The following is a 15,025-nucleotide window of genomic DNA, read 5'->3' on the forward strand; positions in this document are numbered from 1 at the left end:
TTGTTGAATGATGGGAAGTCTATAGAGATTCAAGAACATGGCGGTCATTCCATCCTTTTCTCTTTGTTTCTTTTTTGGGGGGCGACAGAGATGCAGATATCAAGAATGACAGTCAGGCCAATCTCTCCCAGATATGCTGATGATGTTTTGGAAAGATCCCAGCCAGAAACCGAAAAACTGTGAGTTCTAGTCCCACCTTAAGTATAAAAGCCGATTCTGAGCCAATCACCGGGTGACTGTGATTTCTAGTCTTGTTTTAAGCACAATTATTAGTGACTTTAATCCAATTACCAGATGACAATGAGTTCTAGTCCCGCTTTTGGCATCAAAGTTAACTGGGTGTCTTTGAGCCAATCATCAGGAGACTGTAAGTTCTAGTCCCATCTTAGGCATGAAAGTTGACTGGTTAACTTTGGACCAATCACCAGGAGATGGTGAGTTCTAGTCACATCTTAAGTATGAAAGGCTCCTGGATGACTTTGGGCCAATCATTTTCTCTGAACTCTGGTCACTTTATAGAGCTGTTATTCTGGGGAAAATAAGAAAGGAAGGAATATTAGGTACCCCGGCTCAGGGTTGACTCAGCCTTCCATCCTTCCGAGGTGGGTAAAATGAGGACCCAGATTGTTGGGGGCAATATGCTGACTCTCTGTAAACCGCTTAGAGAGGCCTGAAAGGCCTATGAAGCGGTATATAAGTCTACTGCTATTGCTATTGCTTCTCTACCTTGAGTTATAAAAATAATAATTAATAATTAATTTTCTTTTAAAAAAATATTGTTAGCCCGCAAGAAAAAAAAGATCAATCTTTAAAACAGCACCCTGCATTTTAGAAACCTCTCTTGTTTTCTTCTCTCCTTCCTATTAATACATGAAAAACCAATTTTTATTTCTGCCTTGATTCTTATTTCAGGACCCACAGTCTTGTGCTGGCTGAGTTAGACAAGGAAAATGAATTGCTGAGTTTCACACCTGATAAAGAAATTGATCTGGAATACATTCACACTCAGAAAAGCTATCTAAACATGCAGGAATACCGGTAAAGCTCGGTTCTCTATCTCCCTCGATGGATTTGATCTAGGATTGTTTGCACCTATAATACTTAAATACTTCCCATCCTGGGTAGGATACGTGCAATGAACGTTTGTGTTGCTGTAGAGACCCTCCCCCTTCAGGGTCTTTTTGTGTGGGTCGGAGGCAGTGGTGGGTTCTGGATCCCATTGCAACCAGTACGCTGCAACGGGTCTGGACATCCACAAGTGCACAGGCGCAGCGTGCGCATGCGCACCCACCGCCCACAATGCTCCAGCTGCTCGGTGGAGCGTTGCGCGTGTGCCGTATGCTCCGTGCACGTGAGCAAATGGCCTGGTTAGGTCAAATACAGGTAAGGAGAGTGGGCGGCCGGGCAGGCGGGCCCTCCAGAACACCGTAGCGGAACGGTACCTGGTACTCCCAGCAGGCACCGGTACGCCCGTACCGGGGTGTACCGGCTGTAACCCGCCAACTGGTCGGAGGGGGGTAGAAATTCTGACTCGGGGTCTGCTTCGGCCTCCTGGTGTGGTGCTTTGGGCGAAGGCTGGAGGGAAGTGCCGCTGGTGGCGAAGAGCCAGACGGCCTTGTTTCAGTGGGACTGCATCATGGCCTGGAACCGGCTGACCATCTCAGCCCACTGAGCCTCCAGGCACCGTTGGCAGGCCTTGCACTCCTGCAGGTCTTCCCTCTGTTTGGAAAGCCTATGCTCGTAGTCCTCAGTGAGGTGCTTCTGCTGAGCCTCCTTCTCGCTCAGATCCAATTTAAACTGAGCTGTTTTGCCAACTCTTTGTCGTAATGGTTGCTTAGCTCCAGCAACTGCTTCCTACTGGGGCCCTAAGGAGCCCGGGCGGGCAGGCGAGGAATGGCTGGGAGGGGAGGGGCAAGTAGAGGCCAGCGAAGCCCCCCTCGACGTGAGTGACATCGACTTGGCCACACCCACCCAGTCACACGACCACCTAGCCACCCCCACCCAGCCAGTCATTAGGAAGATCATATTAGTGCTCCGTGGGATTTGAAATTATGAATTTAGTGGTCCCTGAGGTCTGAAATGTTGGTGACCCCTGGGCTAGAAGACCTCCAAGGTTCCTTCATAACTCATATTCTGTTAATTTGCTATTCTATTATTCCATTATTCTGATTAATATTCCATGTATATTATCTTCCCAAACCTTGTTTTCTATGGCGCTTTTGATTCTTCTTCTGTTTTCATTGATAAATGCAACTGAGGCATAATTTCAAAGTTGGATGCGGTTGTAGTTTCTGGTGTTTGGTTTTAGAGGAGTGAAATTGAATACCTAGGCAGCCATTTAAAAATTGGGAGCATTATATATTTTTTAAAAATTGGGACAAGGAAATGCAGGCATCCAACTTATAACGGTTCCTTTAGTATTCGTTCAACGTTACAACAGCAATGAAAAAAATGACTTATGACCGTTTTTCCCCAGTTACGACCTCTGCAGCATCCCCATGGTCACGTGATCAAAATTCACGTGAATTCACTTATGAGCGTTGCAGCGTCCTGGGGCCATGCAATCCCTTTTTCCAACTTTTGGACAAGCAACGTCAATGGGGAAGCCAGATTGACTTCACAACCGCGTGACTAACTTAACAACTGCGGTGATTCGCTTAATAACCGTGGTGAGAAAGGTCGTAAAATGGGGAAACATTCACTTAACATCTGTCTCACTTAGCAAAAGAAACTTTCAATTGTGATCAGGTTGAGGATTACCTGTATAATATCAAATTTGTTCAGGCCGGTGTAGGTTAGCAGGACGTTCCTTGAGACTATTTTATCTCAGAGTTTTAGTACCCGGTCAGTAAGAAATCTTTTCTCAAGCTACCATATTTTCCGGAGTATAAGATGCTTCAGAGTATAAGACGCACATTAGTTTTTGGGGAGAAAACCCAAGAAAAAAAATTCTGCCTCTGCTTACCAGCATCCATCGGTATTTATCTGGCTAGTGTCCTTGCAGCAAATAGCAAACAGCCTGGTCAGCTTCAGCACATTACAGCTGCCGCCAATTCCCGCTGGCTGGAACCACTCAAAAATGTGACGCATAGAGGCCAAAAATGAGGTGTGCGGAAGCCGAAAATGCGACACATCAAGGGCAAAAATGTGACACACCGAGGCAAAAAATGTAACACACCGAGGCAGCGATGGGCTGTGGCAATCCTTGCAGCCTGGAACGGATCTAAAACACAGTGTGCAGAGGCTGAAAATGTGACATGCGGAGGTGGTAATTGGCGGTGATGTGATGTGGCGATACCTGCAGCCTGGAACAGTTCTAAAACAGAAGGGTGGGAGCCGGCAGTTGTGCAGGGCTTCAGCAACATTCAGTGTATAAGATGCACCCAAATTTTCACCCTCTTTTGGGGGGAGGGTGCGGCTTATACGCCAAAAAATACGGTATTGATTTTGTACAGATGGGCCTGGTTGTGCATTTGCGTGGTAGGAAGAACTCACTGATCGATAGCAACGTGTTCCTGTCACTCAACAGAGCTGCCATCCAGAAGAACGTGGAGCTGATTCGGCTGCAGAAGCTGTTATGGGAGAAGAATTCAGAGCTGGTGATCTCCAAAGCTCAGATTACTGTCTTGCATGAGGTAAGTCCTGGTGCCTTCGCAGAGTGGGGGTCCTCACTTCTCTCTGAGCTTGGCTGTTTTCTGGCAGATGTTTCATTACCCTACTAGGTAACATCATCCGTGATGAGCTTAGGTAGGTAATAGGTAATATGTAATATTGTAATAGGTAATAGGTAATATTGCTATTGCTATAGGTAACATCAATGCCAGAGTTAGTTGCAAAAATCAAATCGAGAAAGCCCACACAGATAAACTGATTCAGCAGGATTCATTAACTTTATATACATAATAACACATGAGTAAATGTATAATACCAACAGCAAATTCTTCCAAAGTGGTAGAGAGGAGAGATTGGTTTCCAGTTTCAATTCAGAGAGCAGACTAGATTAGTTCTCTTGCGCAGACTCAGAGCTACATAGGTAAGCCACGCCCAGGCTCCGAGCCGTCTGGCATGGCTCTCAGTCACCAAATACCATATTTTTCGGAGTATAAGATGCACCTTTTTCCTTCAAAAAGAGGCTGAAAATCTGGGTGTGTCTTATACACTGAATACAGCATTTTCTGCCTCCTGAAACCCCACCTCCTTCACCTAAATGGCCGTGTATTGCCTTTAGGAGGCTTTCAGAGTGCTCCTGGAGGTTGGGGAGGGCAGAAATGAGCAAAAAATGGACTGTTTTTTTTCCTCAATTTTGGCCCCCCCCCCCAGCCCCCAGGAGCACTCTATAAGTCTCCTAAAGGCTACACATGCCCTTTTTTGAGAAAAAAAATGGGCCCATTTTTGCAAAAAATGAGCCACTTTTTTGCTCATTTGGGGGGGGGGGGCTATCCCCTAGTAGCACTCTACAAACCTCCTAAAGGCTTTTCATGCCTCTTTTTTTTTAAAAAAGAAGAAGCTCGTTTTCATAAAAAACGGGCTGTTTTTGGGAGGCCTGCAGAGTGCAAAACCTTTTTTTTTTAATTTGCCTCTTCAAAATCTTGGTATGTCTTATACTCCAGTGTGTCTTATACTCTGAAAAATACGGTAGTTCCCATTGGCTGACGCAGTTGCCTATACATTGGCTGACCTTGTTACCATGTCCTATTCCAGGCAGTCCCCAATGGCTGACCTGTTACCACGTCCTATTCCAGTTCATGAATATTCTGACAATCAACACGGGTGATATTACCTAGTTGAGTAATGAAGCATCTGGAAGAAAACAAACACCCTTAGAGAGCACCAGAGATCCCCACAAATCAACCCTGAGCTTCGATATTCTCTTCTTATTGGTATTTTCATGGAATATTTTCTAACCTATTGGACTTTGGAACAGAACTGTGGAACCTCTGAAAATGTGTTTAGAAAGGGTGAGGAAGCTGCTCTTTAGCGTCCCTTGTGGACTTCCTGCCACTTTCTTCACCGTGTTCTCTGCTAAACTTGAAAAGAATTTTTCTTACAAGTTCTCTTCTCCTTTCTTAAACATTCTGATCACCGTCCTTTGTGCTGAGCTCCTACAAGTCCACCTTTTGTTAATTCTTAATCTATCCACCCATTATTTTTTTTATTGCACATTTTCCAGGGTTAGGAATGTTCCTGTTTCTACATTCTGTAAAACAAGTGGTCACCTTTTGGACTTCTGCTTGAAAGTTAAGTGCTGTTGGGCATCACACGGATATTCAACAGCCTGTATTTCCGGGAATGATGGGGAAGAAGGGTGGGGGGGGAGAGATGGATACAAAGAGACAGAGAGACAGAGAAACAGAGACACACAGCGAGAGAGAGACAAAGAGAGAGACAGAGACAGACAGAGAGAGACAGAGAAACACACACACACAGACAAAGAGACAGAGAAAGAGACAGACACACAGAGAGACAGAGACAGAGACAAAGAGAGAACGACAGAGACAGAAAGAGACAGAGAAAGAGACAGAGACAGACAGAGACAAAGAGAGACAGAGACAGACACAGAGACAGACAGACAGACAGACAGAGAGAGAGAGAGACCCTAGTTGTGTGTTCCGGATCCCCTTCCAACCAGTATGGTTGGAATGGGCCCAGAATCGTTCACATGGATGTGTGTCGTGTGCACGCACGGCCATGCAACATGTGTGCATGCGTCTTACTGCCCAGCGATGCCTCTAGGAGCCTCCACGAGGCTACAGCTGCTCAGCGGAGCATCGTACAGATGCTGTATGAGCAGTGCGCATGTGCAAAACCCCCGAAGACTTTAAAGACAGGTAAGGAGCTCGGGCAGGTGGGTGGACCCTCTGGAGCATCGTACCGGAACGGTATCCGGGGCTCCAGGCAGGCTCCGGTAAACCCGTACTGGGGCGTACCACCTGCAACCCACCACACACACACACACACACATCCACCCTTTCATAGCAACAGGATTCTTGTAAGAAATGCTGGATTTGACACTGGGAGATGTACAGACATGGTGGCTCAGTGGCAAAGAGCTGAGTTTGTCGATCAGAAAGGTTAGGCGGTTTGGATCCCTCACTCATAACAGAGTGAGCTCCCATTACTTGTCCCAGCTTCTGCCAACCTAGCAATTCGAAAGAATGTAAAAAATGCAAGTAGAAAAATAGGGACCACCTTTGGTGGGAAGGTAACTGCATTCCGTGCACCTTCGGTGTCTAGATATGCCAGCCACATGACCACGGAGACGTCTTCGGACAGCGCTGGCTCTTCGGCTTTGAAACAGAGATGAGCAACGCCCCTTAGCGTTGGGACCGACTAGCACATATGTGCAAGTGGAACCTTTACCTTTAGATGTACAGAAGAAAATCAGTCCTTCGTGTCCTCTTTAATTTATAATCCTGCTCTCTTCTAGAAGGAGGTTCACCTCCAGCAAAGATCTTTCTCAATCATTCTTTTTGGGGGCAGTAGATCTAAGAAAGAATCTCCTAGGCTGTCCTAGAGACCAGCTCTTATGAGCCCCCCCACACACCCTTTCTTCTCTTCTTGTCTACACCAGAGCCAAGATTCCTTGAGGTCAGCCAGCACAGCCTTGCTGGCTCAGCTGGATGATCTGAATGCCAACCTCAAGGAGAAGACTCAGAAGGTGACCATGCTGGAAAGCCAACTGGAAATCCTTTCACCCTTGCGGGGAACGCTGGACGAGGTGAGGAACTGTGGATTGACTACTGCCACGCATGTTCCCCGGGGGCTACCTGTGAAGATCCATGGGGAGCTTCAACTGATTCGAAGTGCTTGTTCTGACCCAGCTCCCCAAGTTAACTCCAAGATTCCTTTATAAGGAGCGTCAGCAGCCCTGGCAAAAAGTTTCTCTCTCACCGCAGGCTAACAAGTCCATCCGTCCGGAAGATGAACAGTTGTCTGCCACACCTATTCATCTCGGTTCCACCACAAATCCGCGAAGCCCTTATCCGCGGAGACATAAGTGTGAAGACTAATTCGCGACGTTCTAAGCGCTAAGGAAAAACGCGACCCTACCGCGATGACATAATCGCGGAGGGCAAATCCGCGCATTCCCAAGCACTCAGTACCCTAAACCTAACGCTAAACCTAACGCTAAACCTAACGCTAAACGTAACCCTAAACCTAACCCTAAACCTAACCCTAAACCTAACCCTAAAACAAACCCCTAAAACAAACCCCTAAAACAAACCCCTAAACCTAATCCTAACCCTTACCTTAATTGAAATCGGCTTTCTGCCGCGGCGCCTTTTTAAAGCGCCCTTCTGTTGCCGCTCTGTTGTCGCGGTGGTGATGATGCGCAGTGATGACGTCGCGGCCTTAGCGCCGCGATTTTATCACCACGATTTTGATGAGCGCGGTTTTGTCGTGCCACGATTCATCTCTGCCCCCTGCCTTTTATCCCCAGAGCTAGGGTGGAGCTCCGCTAGCAGTGGTAGCTCTTCCATCCTAAGGACCAGCCCATAGATTTCCACAGCTCTCCTCTCCTCTGCCTTCTGTGCATCCACACGTCAGGCACTGGACTCAGCTGATCCTCCTCTTCTTCATCAGCCACCTCCAGACCTGGGAGCTATTGACTCTCCATCTGAGGGTTGATGGACGGACCAGACCTGCCTCTGTCCAGGGATGGGCTTCAAAAATTTCAGCAGTGGGTTCTCTGCCCGGTTGCAGGGTGGGTGGGGCCATGGTGGGCGTGACTTAGTCGGGCTCCTGCACCACGGTGAGTGGGGGCGTATTTGCCTTCCCCAGGCTCTGGAGGCTTTCCTCGAGCCTATGGGAGGGTGAAAACTTCTTCCCCCGGGCTCTGGAGGCCTTCCGGGAGGCCCGTTTCCCCCTCTCCATGAGCCTCCGTGCAGGCCCCGCACTTACCTTGCATCCCAAATGGGATGCATGGAGACTCCTGACAGGTGAGGGGTGGGAGGGGCAGAGTAGGCGGGGCCAGCCAAGGGTGGGATTTGGAGGTTCTCCGAACCGGCCATAACATTAGCAGCCCACCCCTGCCTCTGTCTCTTTCTCTCTTTCTGCCAGCTCTATTCTTTCTTCTCCCTCGGAGCTCCCAGGTTGCCCCAATGCCAACCCTGACCCCCAGCCCTCCTCCTCCTCCTCTGATTCGATTGCGGGAGAGACCGGTGGCTGACAGGCCACAACAATTCTGGGGTCTTTCTGCTAGAGATGGGGTGTCAAACTGGTGGCCTACAGGCCAGTTGCGTCACAAGCAGGCCACACCCACCCCAGCTCCGCGAAGGGGAAAAACATCACAATACATCATGTGATGGCAACGTGATGCAGCGAGTTTGACACCCCTCTGCTAGATGAAACCATGTAATGCCTATTTTATGACTGCTGCAGGAACTGCTGCTTTGCTCCAAAGTCCAATTCGAACTCTGGTTACTCCCCCTGAACAGTCTTCATGGCTTGTCTCCCATTACAAGAGAGTCCCCGACTTACAACCATTCATTGAGTCACTGTTCCAAGTGACAACAGCTCTGTGAAAAAGAACTTGTGACCATTTTTCCCACACTACGACCACCGACAGCATCCCCATGGTCACGGGATCAAAATCCAGATTTTATTACGATTACGATTTATAGGTCGCCCTTCTCCCTGAGGGGACTCAGGGCGGCTTACAATCACGGGAGGGGGGTGCAATAATACAAAACAAACAGTGAGTAAACAAAATAAATTATAAAACACCAACTTGCATTCAACAGTCAAGCAACACTCGGGCGGGTAATTTAAAAAACTTATCCCCAGGCCTGCTGGGAGAGCCAGGTCTTAAGGGCCGTGCGGAAGGTCTGGATGGTGGTGAGGGTACGAATCTCAACGGGGAGATCGTTCCACAGGGTCGGAGCTGCAACAGAAAAGGCTCTCCTCCGTGTAGTCGCCAGTCGGCATTGACTGGCGGATGGAATCCGGAGGAGGCCCAATCTGTGCGATCTTATCGGTCGAAGGGAGGTAATCGGCAGAAGGCGGTCTCTCAAGTACCCAGATCCACTACCATGGAGTGCTTTAAAGGTGGTCATCAATACCCTGAAGCGCACCCGGAGATCGACAGGTAGCCAGTGCAGCTCGCAGATACTTGGCAACCGGTTCATATGCATGACAGTCCCGTATGTGTGTGCGTGCGGTTGTCATGTGATCCCTTTTTGCGACCGATGAGCAAAGTCCAAGGGGAAGCCAGACTCTCTTAATGGACATGTTACTAACTAAACCAATGCAAGGATTTACTGAACAGCTGTGACAAGGGAATGGGGCCAAACTCGTCAAACTCATTTCACTTAGCGACATAAATTTGGGGCTCAATTGTCATCATAACTCAGGGACTACCTGTATCTATAGAATCATCTCTCTCCACCACATCTGCTGTGCTCCATTCAGTTCTACATGGAGGAAACCAGAGGTGGTATTCAGCCAGTTCTGACCGGTTCTGGAGAACCGGTAGCGGAAATTTTGAGTAGTTCAGAGAACTGGAAAATACTACCTCTGGCTGGCCCCGCCCCCATCTATTTGCTGCCTCCCGAATCCCAGCTGATCGGAGTTCCCGCTGATCGGCTGGGTCTTCTTTTGTTGCCCTGCACAGAAAGAAGGTTAGTGGGGTGGGGTGGAAATGGAGATTTTGCAGTATCCTTCCCCAGCCATGCCCATCAAGCCATGCCCACCAAGCCATGCCATGCCACGCCCACTAAGCCATGCCATGCCCACAGACATTTTTTTTTACCGGCAGTAAAAAAAATGGAATCCCACCACTGGAGTAAACCATAAGTGTCCTCGCTTCATCTGGAGTAAAAGGAGACCTAAGCTAGTATAAGTATCTTACTTTCTGACAATCCAAACCAGCATTTTTAAAAACTCGGCAACATTAAGATGTGTGGATGTCTACTCCCAGAATTCCCCAGCCCACCAGTTTCTGATCTGGGCCAGTCATCGGTAAACAGAGGTTACTTTTAATGGGCCTTTTTGCACTTTTAATTAACTGTTTAACTGTTTATTTCATTTGTATGCCGCCCTTTTCCCCCGAGGGGGACCCAGGGCGGCTCACAACTCAAAACAAGGGAAGGAGGGATACAAACAATTTGACAAACAACACAACAATACATAATTTAAAAGCACAACAATCATACCATTCGAGATAGGGGCACGGTTCTTTAGCCCCAGGCCTGTCGGAACAACCAGGTTTTAAGGGCTTTGCGGAAGGCCTGGAGGGTGGTGAGGGTGCGAATCTCCACGGGGAGTTCGTTCCAGAGGGTCGGAGCAGCCACAGAGAAGGCTCTCCTCCGGGTAGTTGCCAGTCGACACTGGCCAGCAGATGGAATTCGGAGGAGGCCTAGTCTGTGGGATCTAATCGGTCTGGTGGAGGTAATTGGCAGCAGGCGGTCTCTCAAGTACCCAGGTCCAATACCATGAAGGGCTTTATAAGTGACGACTAGCGCCTTGAAGCGTATCCGGAGACTAATAGGCTAATTGGTCTCTTCCTATTGGATCTGAAGTCCCAGGCAGACTTAGAATCCCATCTATTACTTTCTCAGTTCCAGGAGAGAATCCAAGATCTGGAAGCAGAACGAGATTCGTTGAAGGTGGATTATGACCGACTGTTGGACAGGTATCACACAATCAGTGGAACAACTTGCCACCAGAAGTTGAGAATGCTCCAACACTGGAGGTTTTTAAGAAGAGATTGGACAACCATTTGTCTGAAATGGTACAGGGTTTCCTGCTTGAGCAGCTTCCTGATACGCACACAATTAAATCCAAAAACTCTCTTTTTATTTCAAAGGCTCTGAATTATATTCATTCACAGTCCATAATGAGTCCCAAATAGTTGTAAAGAGTCCTACAGTAGGCTGCCAAAGTCTTTCGGGTTAAGACTGATAAGCACCCACCTTTATCTTCTTTGAAAACGCTGCCGAAGACTTAATTGGCAATTAGCTTAGCAAGGCCACATGGAGCAAAGAGTCCAAATGTATTTTCAGAAGGTAAACTGACCAGCATGAACCAAGTTGCTTCCTGCAAAGGCTCATGTGCCTTTGCTCCTCCCTTATGTCCTATGGGAAGGGCCAATCACCTCCAAACCTTACTCCCGAGTCGTCCCTTCTGTTTTAACTGTTCTTGCCTTCTGGCAGCTCTACACATGCATGCACTGGGAACAGGCTTCCCCTGTTCCTCTGCCTCGCTGATGTCCGACTCTGGAGGCAGCACATAACTCCCAGATGGCCCTAGACCCTTCTCTGGCTCTGACGCAGAGCCCGCATCCATGATTTCCCCAGACTCCAGGACTGGCCCATGTTCTGCCCCAATCTCCTCACTGTCTGACTCTGCTGCCAACTCCGCAGGCTGCTAGCGGACCACAACAAGCAGAGGGCTGGACTAGGTGACCTGCAAGGTCCCTTCCAAGTCTTATAAATAATTCCTATTCTATTCTGTTCTATTCCTATTCCTATTCTGCTCTGCTATATTTCTATTATTCTATTACCCTACGCTATTCTACCCTACTCTACCCTACCCTAAACGTACCCTACCATACTTCACTCCACTCCACTCTACTCTATTCAGCTCTGCTCTATTCTATTCCTATTATATTTTACTCTATTCCTAGTCTACTCTGCTCTACACTACCTTACCCTACCCTACCCTACCCTACCCTACCTTACCCTACCCTACCCTACCCTACTCTACTCTACCCTATTGTTATTCTGCTCTGCTCTGCTCTACCCTACCCTACTCTATTCCTATTCTGCTCTGCTCTATTCTATTCCATTTATATTTTACTTCATTCCTATTCTACTCTGATCTGGTCTACTCTATCCTACCCTACTCCACTCCACTCCACTCTACACTACACTACCCTATTCCTATTCTGCTCTGCTCTATTCTATTCCATTTATATTTTACTCTATTCCTATTCTACTCTGCTCTACCTTACCCTACCCTACCCTACCCTACTCTACCCTATTCCTATTCTGCTCTGCTCTATTCTATTCCATTTATATTTTACTCTATTCCTATTCTCCTCTGCTATACTCTACCATACCCTATCCTACTCTACCCCACCCTACCCTATTCTGCTCTGCTCTGCTCTATTCTATTCCATTTATATTTTACTATACTCCTATTCTGCTCTGCTCTGCTCTGCTCTACCCTACCCTACTCCATGCCACTCAATTCTACCCTATTCTGCTCTGCTCTATTCTATGCCATTTATATTTTACTCTATTCCTATTCTACTCTACTCTACTCTATCTTACCCTACTCTACTCTACTCAGTAATTAAATTGATTTTTGGAACATGAAATATGTCCATTACTCCTTAACATAGAGCTCTTCTCTAAGAGTTTAGGGATACCTTAAAAATGCAGGCCAAGACCTCCAAAGTCCCTTTCAACGGTGTTGTTCTCTTATTCTATCTTAATTTTCCTTGATTTTCTATCAACATTATGTCAACAGTTACATCAATGCTCCACCACAAAATCTGGACCAGGTGCCCCAGAAGGACAGTGTTTCTTCTTTGGAAGATCAACTCAACTCAGTCATGGCAGATAAGGAGATTCTAGAGGAACAACTAAAAAAAGAGAAAGGTAAGAGATCAGTTGACACTAGAAGCTTGCATCGACTGCAGAATCTTTGTGCAAAATGCAAGGGAAACTTAATCAATTTTTTTAAATACAAATTTTGATCAAGGGTATCTAAACATATCTACTTTGTTTCAAGAGGAAAATTCTAAGCAATGATGATGGAAAATCAGGGTTCAAATCAGTGGTGGGCTCCTGATCCTGTTCCAACCGGTATAGTTAGAACGGGTCCGGCTGCGTCCAGCTATTCAGCGAAGCCTCACGCAGGCGCTGTATGTGCTGTGCCCATGCGTGAAAGTGCCAAAGACTTAAAAGACCAGTAAGGAGCTCGGGCGGGCGGGCGGGCCCTCCAGAGCACTGTATACCGGAACGGTATCCGGTGCTCCGGGCAGGCTCTGGTATGCCCATACCGGGGCGTATTGCCTGCAACCCACCACTGGTTCATATCCTAGTAAGGATTGGGATTGTTCAGCTTTCTCATAGGACATTGTTTCTCAAGCTTTAAGAGGTGTGGATTTCAACTTCCAGAATTCTCCAGACAGTCGTGGCTGACTGGGGAATTCTGGGAGTTGAACTTCACACATCTTAAGAGTAGCCGGGGGCGGGGGAGAAGGGGAAAACAGAAAAGAAAATATTAAACATATATGTATATATTCAAGAACAAGACATAAAGTGTGAGGGGGTGGGAAACATAACCAGGGTAGACTAGTGAAGGTAAGGGAGTAAGAAATCATACTAAATTATATTTGGGCTGACAGAAATACCACCCCAAGGAAACATAAACTGAGTTTTGAAATATACACCAACAATAGTAGAAAAATAAAGGGAGAGAGGGGGAGAGAAAGAAAGGAAAACGGGGGAAAGAAGAAAGAGGTAAGGAGAGGAGGATGGAAGAGGGAGAAAGAGCATTTGAGAGGGTAGGAAGGGGAAGAGGAAGAGCAGGAGTAGGAGAAGGGTAAGGAAAGAAGGGAGGAGAAGGAGGGAAGGAAGAGAGGAAGAAGGAAGAAAGGAAGAAAGTAGAGAAGGGAGGGAGGAAGAAAAGAAAGGGAAAACACGATGTTACAAAAGGAGGAAGGGATGGTAAATAAAGCAACCCAAATCGTACATTATAACTTATTAAATGAAATAATAAATGTAAAAGAATGATAAATGTAAAGAAGAATACCAATTATGTGAATGTATACTTAAAATGCTATGTAAGAGAATAAAAAAAAATAAAAATTAAATTAAAAAAGTGTAGCCAAGGTTGAGAAACATTGTCATATGAGATTCTAGATTTCGTTGAAAAACCTGTATCTAGGCCAGTGGTGGGATTCAGCCAGTTCGCACCTATTCGGGAGAACCGGTTGGTAACTTTCTAAGTAGTTCAGAGAACCGATTGTTGGAAGAAATCTCCTTCTGTTTTTTTCCACTTTGCAGGGCTAATCCTGTAAGGAAGGCAGGAAGGAAACATTCTAGTGTTGTTTCTAGCCTGATCTTTATTGACCTGCTTACAGAAACTGCCCCTCCGATTAACTCTTATTACATTGTAACAGCTAAGGCGAAGCGCTCATCGACCTAAGTGACCTTGAATTGGCCATGTCCATCCAGTCACATGACCACCGAACCCCACCTACCCAGATGGTCATTAGGGCAGAGAACCGGTTGTTAAATTATTTGAATCCCACCACTGGTCTAGGCATATGTGTATATACATGGCATCCCCAAGGCAAGGGTGATGTTACTGGCTAATCCTTACAACCCGGAAGCACTTCTGTCAATGTGTCCAGAGTAAGATACCGTGTTTCCCCAAAAATAAACCCTAGCATGATTTTTCAGGATGCTCATAATATAAGCCCTACCCCACAAATAAGCTCCAGTTAAGATCATCAGCCAGACAAATGCATTTAGTACTTTAATTCCCTGAAAATAAGACCTCACCTGAAAATAATCCCTAATGCATCTTTCGGAGCAAAAATTAATATAAGACCCAGTATAAAGTGTTTTTCCAGTGAGACCGGTCTATCTATTTTTGTGTTGAATTTATATTTTACTGAAAAAGAAATAAAGAGAGACTAGCATAGATCTATTCAACCGATTTAGCTTTCATCAGCTAGCCCGAATCTGGGCTACTTACATATTAGGTAGATGTTCTGACCCCCTCCTCCGTCCAGTAACGAAAGCCGAGACAAGCTTTACTAGAATGTACTTTTAATAGCAAGAAGCCAAAATCTCGGTGGCTGAAAGCCAAGTAAACAAACAGATAAGGACCTTGGCAGCAAGTCCGACAAACCTTGGCAGCAATTCAGACAAACCTTGGCAGCAATTCAGACAAACCTTGGCAGCAATCCAGCCTGCCAAGGTAGTTACGTTCTCTTTAGTCAATGTGTTGACTTCTGCAAAAGGGGCGTGTCACAAGCAGTCTTTTTTATAGTCTGGAGAGGAGC

General features: G+C 46.6%; 1 protein-coding gene across 1 annotated transcript in view; it reads left to right on the top strand.

Annotated features, from left to right (window-relative positions):
• RPGRIP1 (RPGR interacting protein 1) overlaps positions 1-15,025 on the top strand; it is a 67,539-nt gene that overhangs the window by 8,549 nt on the left and 43,965 nt on the right. Inside the window, exons 5-10 of the mRNA XM_087714190.1 lie at positions 91-179; positions 913-1,038; positions 3,530-3,635; positions 6,572-6,718; positions 10,560-10,633; positions 12,475-12,605. Of these exons, the coding sequence (XP_087570316.1) occupies positions 91-179; positions 913-1,038; positions 3,530-3,635; positions 6,572-6,718; positions 10,560-10,633; positions 12,475-12,605 (673 nt within the window). The remainder of the gene's footprint in view (positions 1-90; positions 180-912; positions 1,039-3,529; positions 3,636-6,571; positions 6,719-10,559; positions 10,634-12,474; positions 12,606-15,025) is intronic.

This window comes from Thamnophis sirtalis, unplaced genomic scaffold (assembly GCF_051295495.1).
Source record: "Thamnophis sirtalis isolate CommonGarterSnake01/CBP01778 unplaced genomic scaffold, rThaSir2_p1.2 scaffold_4, whole genome shotgun sequence".
Taxonomy (NCBI): Eukaryota; Metazoa; Chordata; class Lepidosauria; order Squamata; family Natricidae; genus Thamnophis; species Thamnophis sirtalis.